At 33.5% G+C, this 21150-nt stretch overlaps 4 protein-coding genes and 1 long non-coding RNA gene across 5 annotated transcripts; 4 read left to right on the plus strand and 1 right to left on the minus strand.

The window, feature by feature from the left end:
* Positions 1-5553: 5553 nt before the first annotated feature.
* LOC129941895 (ran GTPase-activating protein) lies at positions 5554-8057 on the plus strand. Its single transcript, XM_056050664.1, has 5 exons — positions 5554-5810; positions 5872-6553; positions 6616-7111; positions 7177-7353; positions 7601-8057. The coding sequence occupies exons 1-5, from the start codon at positions 5705-5707 to the stop codon at positions 7928-7930; spliced, it is 1791 nt and encodes a 596-aa protein (XP_055906639.1). The 5' UTR covers positions 5554-5704; the 3' UTR covers positions 7931-8057.
* A 775-nt stretch (positions 8058-8832) lies between these two features.
* On the plus strand, positions 8833-9562 carry LOC129940522 (uncharacterized). Its single transcript, XM_056048888.1, has one exon. It carries the CDS (start codon positions 9050-9052, stop codon positions 9500-9502), a length of 453 nt encoding a protein of 150 aa, XP_055904863.1. The 5' UTR covers positions 8833-9049; the 3' UTR covers positions 9503-9562.
* A 1386-nt stretch (positions 9563-10948) lies between these two features.
* LOC129940521 (putative nuclease HARBI1) lies at positions 10949-12185 on the minus strand. Its single transcript, XM_056048887.1, has 4 exons — positions 11825-12185; positions 11617-11752; positions 11391-11544; positions 10949-11330 (listed from the first exon to the last, which is right to left on the minus strand). The coding sequence occupies exons 1-4, from the start codon at positions 12139-12141 to the stop codon at positions 10963-10965; spliced, it is 975 nt and encodes a 324-aa protein (XP_055904862.1). The 5' UTR covers positions 12142-12185; the 3' UTR covers positions 10949-10962.
* Positions 12186-13226: 1041 nt separating this feature from the next.
* LOC129940523 (uncharacterized) lies at positions 13227-14556 on the plus strand. The gene is made up of 2 exons (XR_008780699.1): positions 13227-14061; positions 14119-14556. It is a non-coding gene; the product is annotated as an uncharacterized LOC129940523 (long non-coding RNA).
* A 2788-nt stretch (positions 14557-17344) lies between these two features.
* LOC129940520 (uncharacterized) lies at positions 17345-20429 on the plus strand. The gene is made up of 5 exons (XM_056048886.1): positions 17345-17454; positions 17514-17606; positions 18211-18455; positions 18521-18640; positions 18706-20429. Exons 1-5 carry the CDS (start codon positions 17440-17442, stop codon positions 20384-20386), a joined length of 2154 nt encoding a protein of 717 aa, XP_055904861.1. The 5' UTR covers positions 17345-17439; the 3' UTR covers positions 20387-20429.
* The last annotated feature ends 721 nt before the right edge of the window (positions 20430-21150 follow it).

A 21150-nucleotide genomic window follows, 5' to 3' on the forward strand; every position in this document is an offset into this window, starting at 1 on the left:
CTGTTTTGCCTTTCCTGAGGACTTTCATTAACTTGTATAAAATAATAAAAAAAGTGAACTTGTGTTGCCTTTTTCTACTGTTACTGATATTTATTGGTCTTAACCTTGTAATTGTCAAGCTCTTCCTAGTTTTATTCGAAACATTTGCGGAAGGTCATGGAAATTATATTTTTTAATACAAATGTTATTTACAGAAGCGCTAATTGGTATAAAATGGTAGAAATTCCGACTAAAACTTTATTAATTTAGTTGGAAGATATTCAGTAAAAGTTAAATACAAAAAATAGATTTTGTTTTAATAGTTGGTTGAAATAATTTTTTGTTCAATGAATGAAATCAAACCAAATTGTGGGAAGAATTATTGATATTTCTAACACTAGTACGGATAGGAACACATGTTGCATACTATTTGGCTGATCAGTAGGTAAATGAAGTCGTATAAAACCAAGAAATAGCTGTCAGAAGGTGTTCATAACTCTCTTAAATATTTTATTCCAACTTTTACACATTTCCATGTACATAAATCTATAATGATTTATTTACTCTACTAATTTAAATTAAATTCTCCTTATACTCTTTTCCACCACAAAAAATAAAAACTCACAACAAACAAATTACCTCAAAGACGAATGGATGTGTAATTCACTTTCCGCAAATATTTTAACCCGTGTACCCGTGGCATGATGGTTAGTGCGTTGGACTGTCATGCTAGAGGTCTTGGGTTCGATCCCTGCCTATGCCATCTAAAGTCTTTTCACGAGTACTGCCTCTTGCGAAGAATTGGCAAATTCAAGAGTAACTTTTGTCATGAAAAAGTGCTTTCTCAAAATTAGCCGTTCGGAGTCGACATATAAACTGTAGGTCCCCTTCATTCCTGACAACATTACTCGCACACAGGAATGGTTGAGAGTTGTAAGTCACTAGGCCTTGGTTCTCAACGGACTGTCGCGCCACCCAATTTATTTATTTATTAAATATTTAAACTTAGAATAAAAATAATAAAATAATTCAAAGGTTTTAACTTATCGTTTAAATTCTCTTGTTTTCAAATGTGTCAGACATTTCATACTGTATAATCACTTTGACGTTAAGTGCATTACCACTTAACTGTCATAAACGTAGGAGTTCCTGCAACTGTCTGTTCTATTTAAAACAAAAGTCCTATCAAGTCCTATATACTTCAAATTTACATATATTTTGACTAAAATACTGTCAACAAAGTTCTTGATTTTTCATAAATTTAAATGTTTAATAGAACATTTCTAATCTCAAAATTTCTTTGACATTACTGACAAAAGAAACGTCAGAATTCAAAAAAACTAAATAACAATCTACTCGTATAACCAACTTTAAAATCAAATACTTTTTTTGTAGAGAATTAGAGGTTGTATGCATTTATTCACCAATAATGCACCAGCCTATTCACGATAAAACGGCAGCCAAAGAATTGCAAGCTCACGTCAATGCTCTCAATATTCAGCACCGCATATAACTTACCTTACTTCTTGTGGAAAGTTGCAGTAAGGTTTGCCGCTTGGATACCTCTTGGGTTAGTTGAGTTTGATATGATTGATTCATGGTCATGCTACATGCAGCAAATGGGCTGCTTTTAATTTTTCACTTTAAAAATTTAAGATTCATTTATGGGTTTGTCCGTACCAAGTTGGATACATGAATACAAAATGATTTTAATTTTTAACTGTGCGATCGTTTATCTTATTGTTTTCTTTTATCAAAATTGAATTTTTTGAATTATTTTTTTTTATGGAAATTAATTGGATCTGGATTGTAGGCAGGTATGGTTTGAGAGAAAGATATTAATTTGATGAATAGAAATGGAGAGTTAAGTGATTTATAAGTTATAATAAAGAAGTCACGACCTCTATCAATTGAAGAAAGTTTATATCACAAAAATGAATATGGAATAAACAGGAGTTCAAAAAATAATACAAACTTGTAGACAAGAAAATGATTGAAATGTCAAAATTATCTTTGAAAATAAAAATACGAGAAAGTTACTTCACTTATAAACATTTAACGGTACCTCCTAAAGATTTGGCCTATCCTTATTTAAAGAACGTCAAGTGAACTTCTTGCCTTTAGACTATTTACTTAAACATGCATTCAGATATTGAAATTACCAAATAAATTAAACTAAAATGCAAAAGCGAATCAAAGTGTCATAGGTCGCAAAAAAGTTCACAAAGTAAAAGTAATCATATTTCTCCCGATGCTAGAAGGGTTTGAAAAAGAATAAAAGGATAAAACTGTAAGAACGTCAATTATTTGACGTATATTTGATGGATTGAAATTATTAGCGTTCACACTCACACTCCCAATGTCAGTGAAAAATATAAATAAAACAGAAATTATTGAAGACATTAGTCTTTATGTTATGTAAGTTTTAATAGTCATAATGTGTTTTCTAACGATTTGTACTGTTTACAAATCATAATTTAAAATAAAATTTGCTTCAGTTTTGATTAACCAGCAAAATATCGAAATATCGCACTTTTCATTCAGCACAGTTCGATAAAGAGTTCACATTTTCAAATATGAGACAGTCAAACCATGCTTGTCAAACATAAAAGTAGGCTTTGCACAATAAAAATGTCTGACAGAAAACACCTGCCAAAATGACAACGCAGCTTTGTGTTTAAAATCTATAGTATTATATTGGAGCAGTATTTTTATACGTTCGAGGTATCAGCAATGTGGAGTTAGTAATTATATCAAATATTGTACGTTCACCTCAATCAAGATCATATAATCTTGATTTTTCCTATAACATCAAATACAGAAATTTTTATTATTTCTTACTAAGTGGTAGTTTTTAAAATATAAAAAATGTAACTAGCTACTACCAAATGGTAAACCTTTCTTTTCGTTTTTCTAACGAGTAATTGCGTCCGAAAATATCTATAGGGTTTTCAAATTGGAGCGGGTAAATTTTGGCGCCCGTTGCCGACATTTTGTTTTGGTGACATCTGTCAAATCTTTTGTTATTATTCAGTTGTTAATAGTAAATCACCATGGCAAGTTAAACGATTGAACAGCACATTCAAATGATAAAACTTTATTTTCAAAATGAGTGTTTGTTTGCAAACGTTGAGCGCATTGCTCCCTGTTATAAAAAAAGAATAACAAACAAACTCGACTTTTTGTAGTACTTTACTTCTTATTTTATTGACTCTAATATGTATATTTTTACAAAATTAAAATGGAGTACCGCAGCGAAGCACTCAAAAATTTGTCTCGTTCTCTTTATGTCTACAGATCAAATCAGTCTAGACTTTCTCGAAATTTTCTTTCATCCGATTCAAATGTGCAGCTGCTCTGTTTCGGCGGGGAATCTTCGTGTTTTTAAATTTATGATACGACATCTGAATTTCAATATATACAACTTTGGTGTTGCCAATGCATGTTTTTCGTAACACTCCCATTTTACACATTTTAAAAAATCAGCCAAAACCCATTCGTTCAAGGAACGCAAGATCGGCCGAGAACATCGCCGTTCACAAGAACTCTGCCTTTCCAAGACTTTAACTTGGCTAATTTTGCATCGGGACTTGGGCCTACACCCTCACAAGATCCCACTGACCCAGAAGCTTAAAGTTCATGACCATAGACAACGCCATTTGTTCGCTTACTGGGCCTCGAATCGATTGGATGATCGGCCAATTTTGGCCGAAAAATCATCTGTAATAGTGTAATGTGATTGGTTATGGCTACGTGCCACACAGCAAGCACCACGACACCTGCACACCACATATACCCGCCCTTATTGAAAATCCCTATATATAGTGCCAGTTCGTAAAAATAAACAAAGCACACAAACATAAACGGACCGCCTATTCATTGGAAATGTCAGATAACTCAGACACTCAAAAGTCAAAATGAAAACTTTAATCTCACATTGTTTTTGTATGTTTATTATTGAACACTGTTACAATTCAAATCAAATCAAATGGGGTGGCGCAACAGTCCGTTGTGAACCAGGGCCTAGTGGCTTACAACTCTCAACCATTCCTGTGTGCGAGTACTGTTGTCAGGAATGGAAGGGACCTACAATTTTAGGCCGAATCCGAACGGCTGGTTTGAAAAAGCACTTTTTCATGACAAGAATTACTCTTGAAGGATTTGTCAATTCCTCGCAAGAGGCAGTACCCGCGAAAATTATTTTTTTTTTTAAATTAAGGTGGCACAGGCAGGGATTGAACCCAAGACTCCTTGCATGACAGTCCAACGCACTAACCATCATGCCACGGGTACTACTGTTACAATTAGCCTGATGTAAATTTCTTCCAAAATATACAATTTTACAAATATGTACTTGTAATTTCGGGAGAATTGGAATGCAACGGTTCTTTATAAGGTTTATAAAGTTAACCTTCCGAAGGCAAGGCTTTTTTGCCTTAGTGAATTACATCTGCTGTTGTTCATCGTCCCATCAACTTTTATAAAAAAAAAAAACAGTAATGAAACTGAAAATCAATTATTATAATTTATTAAAGATCGAGTATTTACATTAAAAGAAACTGAGAAAGGTTTTCTTTTGAGGTTTTATAAAACGTAGTGGGGTGATGGGTAACCCCACTTGGCATCGGAAGGTTAAGATCATTTAAGAATCAAGAACTGAACTTTTACCTTGTCAAATCCATACCTTGAGTAAATTTCTCTATTTTCCAGCACTTTGAAGAGATTTGCTCGGGACTTAAACCTAGCACTTTTCTACACAAATATTTCGAAATCTTGGACTTCCGAATTTAAAAGAATTGTATCTCTGAACTATAAAAAAAACATACAAATTAACTAATTCTTGTAAAATTGGCAAGACGTTTTTTCTAGGATAGTGACAGATGTCATATGCATTTATCAAATTGACAAAAATTAAAGTAGCCATTGCGTGATTTTAACGTTATCAACTTTTTTTTAGAGATAATAAGGTGTTAATATCGTTTAGAGGCGAGTTTCCATTACCACAGCACGAATTTCCGTACGATTTTCTTAACTGGTAGGAAGGGGTCTCAATAGAACATGTTTTAAATATTAAGGCGAGAGAACACCTTTAAGTTATAAAAAAAAATATTTTCGTTTTCGGACTTAACTTTTTTTGTATTTGATTTACTGAACAGAAAACAGTGAAAAAACGTCAAAATCAACCATTTTTGCGTATTTTGTATGTGAAAAAGTGAATATAAATAAATGTTTGCTCGCTATAATTGCTATAATTATTATTTATTTGCACATATGTATATATCAAATAAAAAAACTGCGAGTCGAAATTTGTGCTGCGGTAATGGAAAGTTGAGCCATCGTTTTAACTGTTCATAACGCCTTTAACATTTACTAAATAGCCCAAATATAAACAAACAAATTAACTTTTTTGTTTTCTAATTAAAAATAAAATTATCGGATGGTTTATACACTTTGACAGCAACTGGTATTACACCACCACTCATCGAAGTTTCATCATGTGTTTAGAGCATAAACTCCGAAAAGTGACAACCGCATTTTATTTGTCTTTCTTCTTTTCACCTGTCAGTCAACACAACTTTTTTTCAAACAAATTTTTTAGCCGCTAATATTCGCTTCGCTTGTGCATGTGCCGTTGGTTAGAATATTGCAAAAATTGTATATTTTAACTAATTGCTATTTAAAAATATAAAATTGAAACTAGTAATACACGTGATAATATATAAATATGGCTCAATTTTCTCTAAGTTCTTTGACCAAAGAGTTGGCAGCAGTAGAAGAACCCGGTCTTACATTCGCTGGCGGATCTTTGAAATGGACAACCGCCGAAGATGGTAAGCACTTTAGACTTATTGCCATTCTAACTTCTGTAACTTAAAATTCATGGAATTTCAGTCAAGGAAGTTACATCTGCCATAGATGCATCAAAAAATCTTACCTATCTCCGATTGGAGGGAAACACGCTTGGCGTGGAAGCCGCTGCAGCTATTGGCAAATCATTAGAAAAGCATCCAGAATTTAAGAAAGCCCTATGGAAGGACATGTTCACAGGTCGTCTTAAAAATGAAATTCCCAAGGCTCTCGAGCATTTGGGAAATGGTTTAATGCTCGCATCTGCCCAGTTAACTGTTCTGGACTGCAGTGACAATGCTCTAGGTCCCAATGGAATGGTGGGTCTGCAGGCTCTCTTGAGCAGCAGAGTGTGTTTTAGCTTGAGGGAATTACATTTGAATAATTGCGGACTCGGTATCTATGGCGGCAGAATGTTGTCCGCATCTGTGTTGGACTGCTACAAGAACAGCTGTGATGCCGGCACTCCACTGGACCTTAAGGTATTCGTCGCCGGACGTAATCGTTTAGAGAATGAGGGAGCCATAGCGATAGCTAAGATATTTTCCACAATAAACACTTTGGAGGAGGTTGCCATGCCTCAGAATTCAATATACCATGAGGGAATCTCGGCTCTGTGTGAGGGACTTAAGAACAACCCTAATATGCGGGTTTTGAATCTTAACGACAACATCATGACCCCGAAAGGTGCTTTTGCTATTGCCAATGCTATCCAAGCTATGCCACAGTAAGAATTATTTAAGTATATTCTTCAAAACATCGTACAAGTAAAATTTGATTTTTTCACAGCTTGCGAGAGATAAACTTAGGTGATTGTCTTTTGAAGACCAAAGGAGCTTATCATCTGGCAAATGTCTTGGAGGACAACCAGCCGGATCTGGAAATATTAAATCTCGAAGCCAATGAGATTGGACCCGATGGAGGTTTGGCTTTGGTGGCGGCATTACAAAACAAGCCCAAATTAAAAGTACTTAAATTGGATAGCAATCAATTTGGCTATGACTGCATTGAGGAGATGAAAGAAATATTGGCCAACACATGTCCGGCAAACGTCGCCTCATCGTTTGAGGATGACGAAGGTGATAGTGACAATGAAGATGAGGATGATGACGATGACCACGATGATGATGACGACGAAGATGGTGAAGAGGAAGAAATTGATGAAAATGCAGACCATCACAATGATACAACAGAAGATGCGGACGAAGAAAATGACACCTATGGCGAAGAATACGCCGACGAGAGTGTCGCTGTGGATAATTATGTTACAGCTGTTTTTAATAAGGTTAGAATTTGCTTCACTTTTTTTTTTGTCTTGATTTTATCTGAACTTTTTTTTTATTTTAACAGTCAAATAATGACACTGTCGAAGAATCCTTCGAATCTAATACAAGCGTCACATTTGAAGGCGAACAATCTCGGCCTAATACAGTTGAGACATTTTGTAACACACCAAATCCGTCACTTAAAATGTTTGAAAGCATCGAAGAAACTGATAAACTTCAAGCATTCCGGGATCATATAAAAGTGAGTACTTTTTACCCGCCTATCAATCGCAAGTTTGAACGAAAAACCTGTAAAAATTGAAATCAGGACTTTGAGCGGTCTTAGAACGAATGAAGATTTTTTAAAATCACAAGAATCGTTTTAGTTAGCCAATATATATTTAAACGAAGTTCTGAAATCAATTTTTGCCGTGTAATAAATTCCGAGTATTCTTATTTCTTTTCTTTCAAAAATCTCATTTAATTTGTGTCCTTTTTTTTCTTTGTAGGGATACACATCTGAAAATTATCTAATAATGCTAATTTTCACTTCTCTAAAATGTGCAGCCCTATCAAAAGTCTCCAAAGAAGCTCTTGACATTTCTACGGCCTTGTATGAAGATTCTTTTGCTTATGCCGAAGAAAACGATCAAGTTACACGTGTTACAAATTTCTTTCTCATACAATTGGGTTTGTTAAAAAGCGAACAAAAAGACTTTAAACCAAACTATAATTTGAAAGGATGTCGATATGCCTTCAGAGAGGCTTTGAAAGAGAAAAACTTACCAAGTGAAGTTAAACAGACATTTACCTTATTCTTGGACCGATTTGATGTTTAAACTAAAGTGGAAAGGTTTTATTGTTTGTGTTTTCTTTTTGAATAAAAAAAAATGTGTACTTGTTTAATTTGTACTTTTTTTAAATGTTGAAACAAATAAAATTTGTAAATTGTTTTTTTAAAATATATTGGTATGGATATTTTTAAAATGAGAAGGGCGATTTTATTGATATTTAAATTTTATAATCGAGTATGGAGAAATTGATACTAAAATTGTCAAAATTAGGTAAATATGAAAAAGAACTTGGCCAATGTAGCATTTATAAACAGAGCAAAATAGTATGCTTGAGCTAATATTAATTTAGATACTAGATATCGCTAGTAAAGCTTTTGTAAAAATTTAATTAAAATATTTATATAATTTATTTATGTCATATATTTTTATTAAGTTTAAAATATCAACAATTTCTATAAAGAGTCGCTTCTAAATGATTTTAACAAATTTGAACAACATTTAAAAATGACACTTCAACACTTTTTTTAACATAACATTAATAGATTAAGCTGTTAAAAACAGTTGACGTTATTATTCGATTATTTGTTGACCAATAATGTTAATTCTGCCTCTTGCAGAAAATTGACAAATCCTAAAAGAGTAATTCTTGTCATAAAAAGTGTTTCCGTTCGGAATCAGTTTAAAACTGTAGTTCCCCTCCATACCTGACAATATAACTCGCACACAGGAATTGTTGAGTTTTGTAAGTCACTAGGCCCTAGTTCCCAAAGGACTGTTTAATTTATTTATTTGCATGACGTTTTTGTTTGAATTTGCTCTTTGACAGCTTTCATGAACCTGCACAGCACTACACTACTCTATACTGGAATTTTTCTAGTTGAACAAACCTTATGATGTCACTAAAACGGAAAATGTCAAAAAATGACAATGTTTCTTGAAATGTAAATATGGTGAAACTCATTGACATGGATTTTGGAGGGTTTCCTATTTTTGAATTGATAATTTGTAGTATTAAATATAAATAGTATTTGAATCAGTATTTATTTAATAAGACTTGCCCTCGTGTTCTGTACCAACAGTTCGTTTGCCTTTTTTAAGAAATTAAATCAAAACAAAAACTGCATAGCAAACTTTACAATTTTTTAAGGAAAGTTATAAATCGTCATGTCAGAATTATTAGATGAAGAAACTAACATATTAACAAGTGATGATTTTGAAATCACTTCTAACTTTACCTCAGAGGAGTACGAACGCAGCAATTGGTCAGAACGTTTGTGTTCCATGGAAGAAAAAAACGATTTTGAAGAAAGACAAAAAGTATTTCATAAATTATATGATTACATTTGGAATTTACTTTTCGGGACAGATGCAACTTTGGAAACTCGCAATAGAGCCATTCATTTACTAATAATGCAACGTTGTGATGCTGCATTTTATGAACCATACATTTACAACGATTGGATTCGTAGTGTAAAAGCTGAAATTATCAAACGTGAAATGTTTGATTTTTGGGAAAATGAAATTGTTAAAAATGAATTGGGATTGTTTTATTATAGAAATTGTGATCTTTTCGATATGGGAGATGTTTCGGATGTTGAAGAATTTAATGAGTTATGAATAAAGATGATATACATAGATCTATTTTACAAATAAATAAAACAAAATAAGCAACAAGAAGATAAGAATTTATGTGAGACATTAACTTAAAATTGACAGATCAGTTGGCCAGTTTAAATTCTAAGATCTCAAAGAGTTCTGTATTCTCAAAAATATAAACAAGATTTCTCAATTAATGTCAGAAATATGAGAATTGAGGATAGAATTTTTATTATTCGATTTCTTAAGAATTCTCTTCCCCAAAATTTAAAAATTTAGGAATGTAAAGCTTATTTGATTACTAGGTAAGAATGAATTAGCGCAGTGTTTAGAGAATTTGGTTCATATATAGATCTGTCAATCTGGCTAAGAAAATTCTCAATCTTTTTAGAAACATAAACTTAGCAATTGTGCAGTTTTTGAAGCAAGTTCCTTCTATCTGAGTGCCCAGTTGACAAAAAATTACGTTCCAATGGCAACTTTAATAGAAAGTTGACTAGAAAGTAAGTCCAAAAAAATCCCCCTAGTTATTAGTCGAGTCTACTTCTATCAAATCATTCAATTGAAAGCTGAACTTTAGTACTCTTTGATTTATTTATATTCTGCATATATTTAATGATTTTTGTAAAAGGTTTTCTTGTCAATTTAAAAAAAGTAATATGTAAAATACAAATTGCGATGGATTTGTAGCTTGCCTGGGGAGTGCACCCATGTTCTGTAATTTGCGAAGCGATAAAACTTGTCGAGAAACGGTGAGAATTGAAACAAAACTCATTTTATCGCATAATCAGGTTTCTGTAACTTTGACAGGCGATAACTTTATCGACTGGAACAAACGGAATAGAAATACTGGAAAAATGCGATAAAATGGGTTTCTGTATCTCTAAAAGTCGATAATTTGTTCACATTAAACGTCAAAATATAGCACTTTATTAAAAGTGGCGATAAGGAAGGAAAAACAACATAAAACTTAAAAATGAGCGAAGTCGCAAAGGTAAGTACAAAGTAATTAGGTACATAAATAAATGTACATAAATTGCTTATTATTGATAAATTAATAATAAATAAATAAATAAACTGTATTTTCAGAATTTTCTGAATTCAGACTGTGGGACGTTTCGATCGTCCAAATCGGCCAACGCGTTCCCAACTAGTCGCTTGGTTAAACCAGCGATTTTACGAATTTCATATGAATATCACATGAAATTCGTAAAATCGCTGGTTTAACCAAGCGACAAGTTGGGAACGCTTTGGCCGATTTGGACGATCGAAACGTCCCCGAGTTTGAAATCTGACCTCCTAACTTACTGCAATGTCCGATTTCAATTTGTAAAAAAATGTCAGCATTTTTTTCCTAAGGATGAATTTTTACTTGTGCAAGTCGCATACGTTTCATATTAATTTTCCAAGAAACAGAGAATTGATTAATTTAAATTTTATTGGTTCTTTCGTATTATACATGGACTCAATATAAACAGAAATTAAGGACAAATAGATAATCTGAGCCGGTCACGAATAACTGTTGCAGCGCGTAAGTGCGAAGTTGAATCGGGGCTTGTTTCTTCATTTGATACGGCATCTTCTTCAAATATAAATTCTTCTACAATTCCATAATTCAATCGTATGTTGTGGAGTACGCAACATGCGTTTATTATCTGGCCAGAAAGTGTTGGATTGTACGAAAGTCCTAGCTTAAGGCATCGAAACACAGACTTCAAGACACCATTCAATCTTTCGACACAGTTACGTGATTTTGAATGCAGGGTGTTGAAGCGCCTTTCACTTTCGTGGATTGCAGGAGCTCGGTAAGGGGTTATCAGCCAGGGTCGCAGCGGGTACCCGGAATCACCTTAATTGAAATGAAAAAGCTTATTTAATAATAATAAAGTTTAAATGAGTGAGTGTTTACCTAAAAGCCAAGAATTGTGGTCTCGCAGCTCACATGCTTCATAGCGCCTTTCAAGTAAACTGTTCACTTGTGAAGCTTCCCAAATGTAAGCGTCATGTGTTGCACCTGCAAATCTTGCAAACCCTGCAAGGATTTTCAGGTCAAAATCGCAGATCTGAAGTTTAACCATGTGCATAAATGCGAATAATGTAATGTACCTAATGTTGGAATTGTTTTATTTAATTACCAATTGAACATTTTTCGAATGAAAACCTTTTCGATTCAAATAGCATGCTTCTATTTCCCTTTTTGGTTTTTGGATTTGGACGTGAGTGCAATCAATTGCACCAATTACCCCCGGAAACCCTGTTTTTTCAAAAAATCTGAAATAAGTCAATACATATAGAAATTAGAATATTTTTTTTTAGTTATTAATTTATTAAGCAATAATTTACCTCTGTTTAATGGGAGCGTATTCCTCTATGCTTGGAAACATTATCCATTTTTTCATTAATTTATTATGAAGCACCGATGAAACCTCTCGGATGCAACGCGAGATCATAGATCTGCTCATGGCGGCAGAAAAATCGTGGCCAATGTCTCGTTGGTATGACCCTGACGCAAAAAAGTGAAGAGCAGCACAAACTCTTAGCGGGATGGGAATGAAAGTTATTCGTTGTCCCTGGGTCATATGGGGTCTTAATTCCTCCAAAAGAATCATTGCAATTTCTCTCGTGAATCTAAATAATTCACGAAAGCGCTCTTCCGGCATTTCAAAGGGATTCGTTGAATCGCGCAAATTTCTCCTTTGTATCCGCATTTGATTTCGGCGTTCTCTCGCATGCTCTAGACATTTGCGCACTAAACATTTTGTAGTATATTATTATTAATATTTTTTTTAAAAGCAGAAACGGGCACTTTAAAAGATTTCAATTTTAGATTTTTGTTTTGAAAATCAAAAAATGACAGATTGAATTATCGCCTTCCAATGGAAATTCCAGTAAAAAAAATCCCAAAACTAAAGTTATCGCGTTCAGTTATAGACACACAATTTTTTCCAGTGGCGATAAGTGGGGAACGAATCGTTTAATTTTTTAACGATGCGAAAAGTTATCGTCAGAGTTACAGAACATGGGTCGTGGTTTGTAGACAATTGTGCTTTTGGTACTTTTTGTACCATGAACTTAAGGTAAATGTTAGTGATGTTGAACTAGTTGCCTTGATCAAAATTTACGTTCAAAGAATGAAGTTGACTGCAAATGATGTCTCTTATGTTGAAATTCTTGACAAACTTTCCAGTCAGCTTTCCATTAAAGTTGCCCCTTTTGGCAGCTGGCCAATTATATACTGGGAACTTGCCTTACTTTAAAGTCCCTTATTTCGTCTGAGTTAAAACTCAAAATATCTCTTAAAAATGAATTGCATAATTGTTTTCCAAAGTACAAATCTTTATTTCCTAGTGCAATTAAAAAAAAAACATATTTTAATATCTTACTAAGTTTCTGGAATTGTTCAATAGTTATGAGTCTTTTTTTGACTCTTTATGAAGTTTTGAGAAAACTTTGAATTTGATATTTCATAGTTTTGAAAAATAAGTTTTGGACTTAATTTTTAGTGCTGATTTCAGATCCAAACTTTAATTGTAACTATTTGTAAAGTTTAAAAATACTCCTTTTCAAAATTATTTTTAAATTTGTATGTATTTTAAAAACTTGATAGACAACATCATTGTTACAAGAATTAAACTTACTTTCAAACCGTTAAGCCTTTTTCTTTTGAAAATCGTACAAATGGTTAATGGTAATGGTTAAAAGATTTTTGTGAGACAGGTGAAATCTAACAATTTATTAAGATTTTTCGAATACTATACTAAATAATATAAATATTTCAACTGAATATTGAAGAAAGGGATCATAGATTTGGAAAACCATAACGAATTTTATTATAAAAAAGCTATTCCACAAGTTTAGATAGCCTCAAAAATCCTGATATACGTTTCTGTTTGTTATTTTAAAAAGTAATATCTCAAAACCTAAGTGATACATTCATTTTAAAGTCGGATTTGAATTAAGACTATCAAAACCCATTGCAAAAGTGTAATTTTATTTCCAGTGTGATAATCTTAACGACCAGTTAAAAATCTGAGCATTTTGAAATCGCAAATTGACACAAATTTTAAAACATTTAGTAAAATGTTAAATACATTTATAGCAATTTACTAAGCTTAAAAGATGATTTACTTAATTTTAAACGTTTTAAGTATCTCATTATCTCTTAAAAATGTTGCTAAAGTTAAAATCAAGGAATATCTTCTCTAACTTTTTGCTTAATCTATATGACTTCTTTACAATTATTCTTTTAAGAGCAGTGGATAGAATGGTCCAGTTAACAGTTGTGAATTCCAATTACTAGGCTTGTAAGGCTTTCACACCAAGCGCAAAACCCGGTTTCGTTGAAATTATAGGTTTTGGCCGAAAAACTAAATCGAAAACTCAAGTTTTCCCATAAATTTTGTTTAAACCACAAGTTTTCGTAAACCACAAGTTAGACTAATCTCGAAAACTAATAGCAATTTAAAGTTTAACTAAACAATCAAATCTTTCGAAACATTCAGCGCTCAAATTAATGTAAACAAAACAGCTGATGGCTACTGTCAAAACAAATATTTCATTTTGAAATAAATTTGGTCGTAGTAAGTAATATTATCTATACAATTTCCCTACAAAATAAGAATTATTATTATTTACAGAATTAAGTCACAGCGGGTTAGGACAAAACATTCCACAATGTGGGAATCATTGTTCCAGTGAATAAAACTACAGCAAGGGACTATCGCCCCTTGATGGACAGCGATGCCAACATCAAGAAGATCCTCAGTCCTTTGGACAAGATAGGCGAGTCCTCAAAGGACAAAGCCAAAGAGATAGTCATCACTCTGGATAAGTGTGATTTTGGTACATATCTGGAACTAGGAACTGACATTTTCTGCTCCGGCCATAAGGACCTACACGAAATCGTTCAGAATCTTTTCAACCCCACCTATAAGTTGCCCGGACGGCCACAATATATGGCGATTCTGAAGAGACATTTGGTCAGTAGAAGCAATAGTCATAAGCTCAGTATTTTGGATTGAATTTGTTGTGTAAGAAGAAGAAAATGTTTTAAATAAAATGAATTTGTATTGTAACAGTTTTGTTTGTTGTTGATTCTATGATATATTTTCGGACAATTAGCTTCTCCTTAGTGAATTGTTCGGACTATTTGAAGTAAACAAAGAGGATAACTTCAGCCAAGTGAGCTTGCAGTTCTTGTTGGTTCATGTCGTGAGCCCAGAACTTCAGTTGAAATTCTTCTTCGAGAGGAGCTAGTGTTACGTTATAATCAATTTAAATTTAGAATTCATTTTATTTTCACAAATAATTTGAGAAGAACAAAACTTTTTACTTAAACATTTTTTTATCAATACAAAATTTGACAGCCGGTGTTAAGTAAATTTAAATGTCAAGTGACAACGTGTAAATGTTCGGTGTGAACGATTTTCGGGGGTTCGAAAACTTTTTGCCGAAAACCCAGTTTTGGGTTTGGTGTTAAAAGACAACGACTTTGTTACAACAATAAAATTTACTTTCAAACCGTTTGGCCTTTTTTTGTGTAAACCGTTTAAGCATAAAAGGGTTAGCGTTTTTAACAGATTTTTGTAAGACAGGTGAAATATATTATAACTAAATAATATAAATATTGACTATTAAAGAAGGGTTTCATAAATTTGGAAAACCATAACAAATTTTATAAAATATTTTGTTAGGCTCTTTTGGTCTTTTTGTTTTTGGAATGCTTAGCGAATTTTATTGAAAAACCCATGGGGAAAGGGCATTTTCAAGGGTTACAGGTTTAATATACCAAGGCGAAGATCGACCGTGAAATAATAAAAATGTTTTCTTTTTCGGTTTTAAACCTACTAATTTTGTCAATTGTCTTTTGATTCCTTTTAATGGAGAGAACAGTGCAATATAGGATAAAGGGTTAGTTTGTTTTTGTTTTTTTTTTTTCTGTTTCAAAAGCACTTACCTTAAATTTCCAGATTTTTTCCAAAGAAAGTCACGTATAGCATTACTGAAACGAAAAAAAACAGACAAAGTGTCAAAATAAACTATTTTTGCGTGTTTTCTATGTGAAAATGTGAACCTTTAATTTAATTAAATAAATAAAAATAAATATTTCCTCGCCTAAAAATTGTTCTCAATATTATTCATTTGCTCATATCAACGTTTGTATAAGTATTGTTGTTCGGAGTAGGGCCTTCTAAACAACTAAAAATGTCTACAAGTGCCATTTTTGTTTCAGAAATTTGCAAGAAATGTCAAATTTCATTTTTACTTTTCAGAAAAATATAACTTTCCACAGCATGTTTACGTGAACTTATTTATTTATATAATTAGCTTTTTCTTTTTTAAAATTTAAACTTGCTTATTTTTGTTTGCAAAACGTCATTTTGAGACATTTCTGTGTTACGTATAACATCGTTTGTTTTACTAGATAAAAAACAGCTAGGCTGTTAGAAAATAAATGCAAAGAATTTCTTTTTATGGGACTGTCAGAGTACATCTAAGCCAACACATGGTTGAATTTGAAAGAACCTAATAATTGATTATATTTTTTTATATTAATACTAATTATTAAAATTACGGCAGATCTTGGAAAAAACCCGCAACTTTAAATCGATACCCACCATCTCTTTATCGATTTTAAAGCCACGTATGACAGCATCTATAGGGAACAGCTCTACAGAGTAATGTCAAGTTTTGGCATAACTTTTCCGTTTGTGCAGAATGACGACGGAGAATGCACGCTGCTCTATTAAGGTCGGAAATGATAACATCGATTCACTTGATGTCAATAAAGTTTTTAGACAAGGCGATTTCTTCAACATTGTTCTGGAAAGAATAGAGGCACAATCTTCCAAAGGTCCATCCAATTACTCGGATACGCAGATGATATTCCCATAATTGGAAGATCAAAGCGTGATGGCAGTGGAGCGTTTTTGAGCATTGCGACGGAAGCGAAGAAGATGGGTTAAGTGGTCAGTAGTATATGCTGTCATCAAAAAATTACATTGAACAACGACGTCTTGGAGAAAACGTAACCATGGACAGCTATAACTTTGAGATAGTTAAGGACTTTGTCTACCTAGGCACCGCTATAAACACAGACAACGACACCGGCGCTGAAATCAAACGAAGAATAACTTTTGCAAATCGCTGCTTCTTTGGACTTGAAAGGCAATTGAGAAGTAAAGTCCTCTCTGGAGCATCTAGAATCACCATCTGTAAAACACTCATCATCCCGGTTCTAATTTATGGCGTTGAGGCCTGGACTCTGTCAAAGAAAGATTAGAGCGCCTTACCATGCTTCGAGAGAACGGCTTAGATGGCTAGGTCAAGTAGAGCGAATGGACATCAACGCTCCAACCCGGAAGGTCTTCGAATCCAATCCTGAAGGACGGCGCAGTAGAGGAAGACGGCGACTCAGGTGGCGGACTCAGGTGGCGCACTCAGGTGGGTGAGGACCTCCAACATAAATGCAGAAGACAACACTCCAGATCTCTTGCCTTTTAATTTTACACAATGTTTATTTTACATTTATTTTTAATTTGGTTCTTCACTTTTTTAAAATGCACAACCAAAGTAAAACCAAATTTAAAATTTCTAGAAGAAAAAAACTCCAAAAAAAGAAAATGTCATATAACTATTTTTACATTTTCTCAGTTATTTCTTAAAAGCTTTTAGGCAAATGTCTTCAAAAATGGTACCTTCTGAAAAGTGGAAATTTATCTTTTTTAAATTAATACTATTTTGTAAATTGGATTGACTCGATTCAAATGGAGCTTCTGGTTCAACATTAAGCTTTGAAGATTCTTTCAATTTATTTGGAATGCATTCATTTTATTTCAAATGAAAATAATTTATTTTGAATGCATTCATTTTATTTTGACAGTTGAATGCAGAAAAATCCAAAACAAAAATTTTTCACAGAAAACAAAACAACACAAAATTTTAAACTTTAACAAAACATGGCTTCAAATAAGGTATTTTTGTATTGATTTAAAATATTATTTAAAAACAATGATAAATTGAAATCTTTTAGGAATCGATGGTTATAATTATTGATGTTGGAATTGGAGCAGAGAAACTAACTAAAGACGCCGGCGAATGTTCATTGCAAGTTATCAAAAATAAGGTTTGTATGGCCCGAATGACTATTTCACCATTTGAATATTACTCATCATAAAACTGTTGTAAAGACAATATAAAGATGAATCCTAGTTGCACTCATTTTCTTGGATACATTTCTGTTTGTTTACGTTTTTGCTTTTTTCTAGTTTTGATTCCACCTGTTGGTTCATATCTCAGTACCCGTTAAAAGCTTTGCAAATTTAAGATAATTTAGACAAGATATTGAAACAAAATTAGCCATTTGAAGCTATTGGTGTTTCAGAATGAAATGAAGTACTTATTAATGTGGTCAAGTCCAATGGTTTCACAGAGCCACTTGAACTTTCTCTTCGTCATACAGAGCAAATTTTCTGTCGGTGAAGTTTAAACTAAGTTCTTTCTAATGAAAAGCGAATTCAATATTCGGCACAAATGTGGTACTATTTAAGAAGTTGAAATGGAGGGAAATGCCATGCCAAACTTTAGCTTGAAGTTGTAAAATAATGCAACATTCGATTCTTTAAGTTTATCCCCTCGTTTGTTTATTCATTCGAAGCTACTTCTACATATAAATTAAAACGTTACAGATTCCTTTAAAAATTGCATCAATGTTAACATTCTACTTTTAGATCTTCAATAACAAAATTGATATGCTTTCATTTCTAATGCTTCGAACATCAAAAACTGACAATGTTGGCAATAGCGAAGCGACCGATCAGTATCTAAACATATGTCAGGTTCTGCCTGGATCTCAAATCCCCACATGGGAAATGGCAAGAGTCCTAACGACCTGTTTGAAAGATGACAAAAGTCAAACCGGCGATTGGCTTGATGCTTTGGTCGTAGCAATAGGAATTATAACCGAAGATGCCGCGTAAGTTAAAATTAAATTACTTATAAACAACAACATTATAATTGTTTGTATTATTAATCCAAAAGGCTGCATAAAACTCGTCTGTCAAAAATTGTATTATTCCATAATTTTGATTCACCACTGTCGTCACTAGATGATGCTATAGTCGAAAAACTAAATGAATTAAACTGCAAGCTGATAATTGTGTAAGTTTCAATTTCTTGTGCAAACCTTCATAACTAAAATTACATACTTTCATACAAAATTACAGGAGTCACAACATTCAGTATATCCCAGATTCAGAGGGAAACTTACAGGCCCACTTCAAAACCATCCGAAATAAGAGTCCCACTCAAACTAAGAACGAAGAGTTAGCAATGGAATTGAAAAGTCGTTGTTCATTGACACAATTTTGTAATTTTAATGACGCACTTCCAATCATTTTATGCAAGAAGCTACTACGTCCCTGGAGCTGGAACAGTACTCTCGGTATAGGCTCAAAAATTGTGATAAATGTATCTGGAGTAATTCCCGTGAAAGAAGATACAACTGTGGCGAAATTTCAAAAAAAATCAAAAGTCCCAGGGGAGGTAATTGTCCGGCAGAAGGTCTTCTATTCGGGAGTTGATGAATTGAGTGATGATTTGAATGATCAACAAATCACAGGTTATATGCTGGGTAACACTCCCATGCCATATGATCCCAGTTTAGGACAAGCTCCACACATCGACACAAAGAAGGGAATTTATTTCATTGGGTTTGTTGCTTTGGAAAACATTCCACAAGAGCATTTTACTGGCTCTTCCACTTATGTGTTATTTCCCCAAAAAGGCAAAAAAGTATCGGCAAAGGTCTTAGACTCATTGGTTAGAGTGATGTTGGCCGGTGGCACGTGTATTTTAGCCTGGAAGGTTTATAATAATTCAAACAAACCAAAGCTAGTTGTGCTGATTCCCACCTTGGAATATGAACTTGCAGGCCTAGCTATGATTGAGCTTTCGTATCATTCTCAGCAACGATTCTGGGATTTCCCTAAATTACAGACGAAGAAGAATCAACCCACACCAAATCAACTTGAAGCCATCGATCAATTAATGGCTTCTATGGATCTCGCACCCAATTCCAAACCAGATACAAGTGAGGAACCTTGTGATTCCCTTACCAAAGATCGTCTGCCTTTTGATTTCCTTCCCAACATTCGTCAGCAGTATATGATAGACCATTTGTCTAGCGTCATTTTAAAGCAACCGTCCAAAAAATCTTCCCTTGAATTTCTGAAAATCCCCGAGTTCTTTCAGGATGATGCTTCGAAAGCTGTTGAAAACGTCAAAAATCTATTTGATTTGAAAAAAATTGAAGCCCATACCAAAGATAAACTCAAGAAACACTTTTTCAATGGTTCCAATGATCATGCTGATGTAGAAGGTAACTTGTTGAACAATCCAATATCGAGTACACTGCCAGGCGATCTAGAGTCCGACGAAAATATATGTACGCATGTTAGTACTGTTACACCAGCCGAAGACTTCAAAGCTCTCATCACATACGTTTGCACTAAATTACCAAATGGAGCTGAACGATCGGCAAAGTTCCACCACTACGCCTGTCAGATGCGATCGGTTATATCGGATTTGCTCTTTAAATCCATGACAAAACAGTACGAGAAAATTCGCAAAGCTTTGGTAGTTTATCGCGAGATTTGTTTAGCTGGTAATAGTTCGTATGACTACAATGATTGGATGCGAGATGTGCGTGCCAAGGTGATTGAAAGAAAAATGTTCGATTTCTGGGAAGATGTAGTCGTGAAGGGGAAACTCGGGCTTTGCTCGGAAGAAGATCCTCAAGTTGAAAGCGATTTTTATGATGTGTCGAAGGAAATTGCAGCAGCAACTAAGGTGGATACTGCAATGGATGACGATGAGTCCGTTGAAGATTTGTTTGTGAACATGTAGAACTTAAATATTGTTGTAAGGAAATAAAGAAGTTTTGTTTCTAAAGTAATTTTTGTTTGATTTAAAAAGTCAATGTGAGAAATAAAGATTGAACTGAAATGGGGACAAAAAAGGAAAAAGATAGGTGTTTTGTTAGGTTAGCACAGGTAAGGTTAAATTGCCCAGGATGATGGTTGGTATTTCTATTTATAACATTCTCGCGCTGCCCGATAAAGGTAGAAAACAAGTTTACCGAACTTTTTGTAGTTAAAAAACGCTTAAGACAAGGCGATTCGCTGTCATGTGATTTCTTTAATATTGTCCTTGAAAGATTGGTGCTAAGCTACCAGTCTTCAGATAGAGGCATTATTTATTTAAAATATCCAATTACCTGCATTTGCTGATGACATTGACATTATCGGAAGGACTAAGCGTCATTGAAAGTAGCAAATTCGTTACCTAGGGAACAGTACCTCTCTAACGGTATATGAATGTTTTAATTTAGTGATTTTTTTTCTAATTTTCAAGTAGAAAATTTTAGTATTAATTCCTCGATTTTTGGTTAAAAACTTATTTAAGCTTATTTTTAAACATTTGTATTCTAAAAATTGTTACATCTACAGAGACAACTTTTGGTTCAAATTGTAGTTAACTTAGTTCCCGTAAAATCATAGAACGATTCTCCCACTGTTTAAAAATACCAATAAGCGAAAAAGCGCAAAATTCTCTCGTTTCCTCCGATTTTTGGACATCATGCGATCGGGGCTCGAGGTCGGAAACTTAAA

The sequence above is a fragment of the Eupeodes corollae genome, chromosome 1 (genome assembly GCF_945859685.1).
Source record: "Eupeodes corollae chromosome 1, idEupCoro1.1, whole genome shotgun sequence".
NCBI lineage: Eukaryota > Metazoa > Arthropoda > Insecta > Diptera > Syrphidae > Eupeodes > Eupeodes corollae.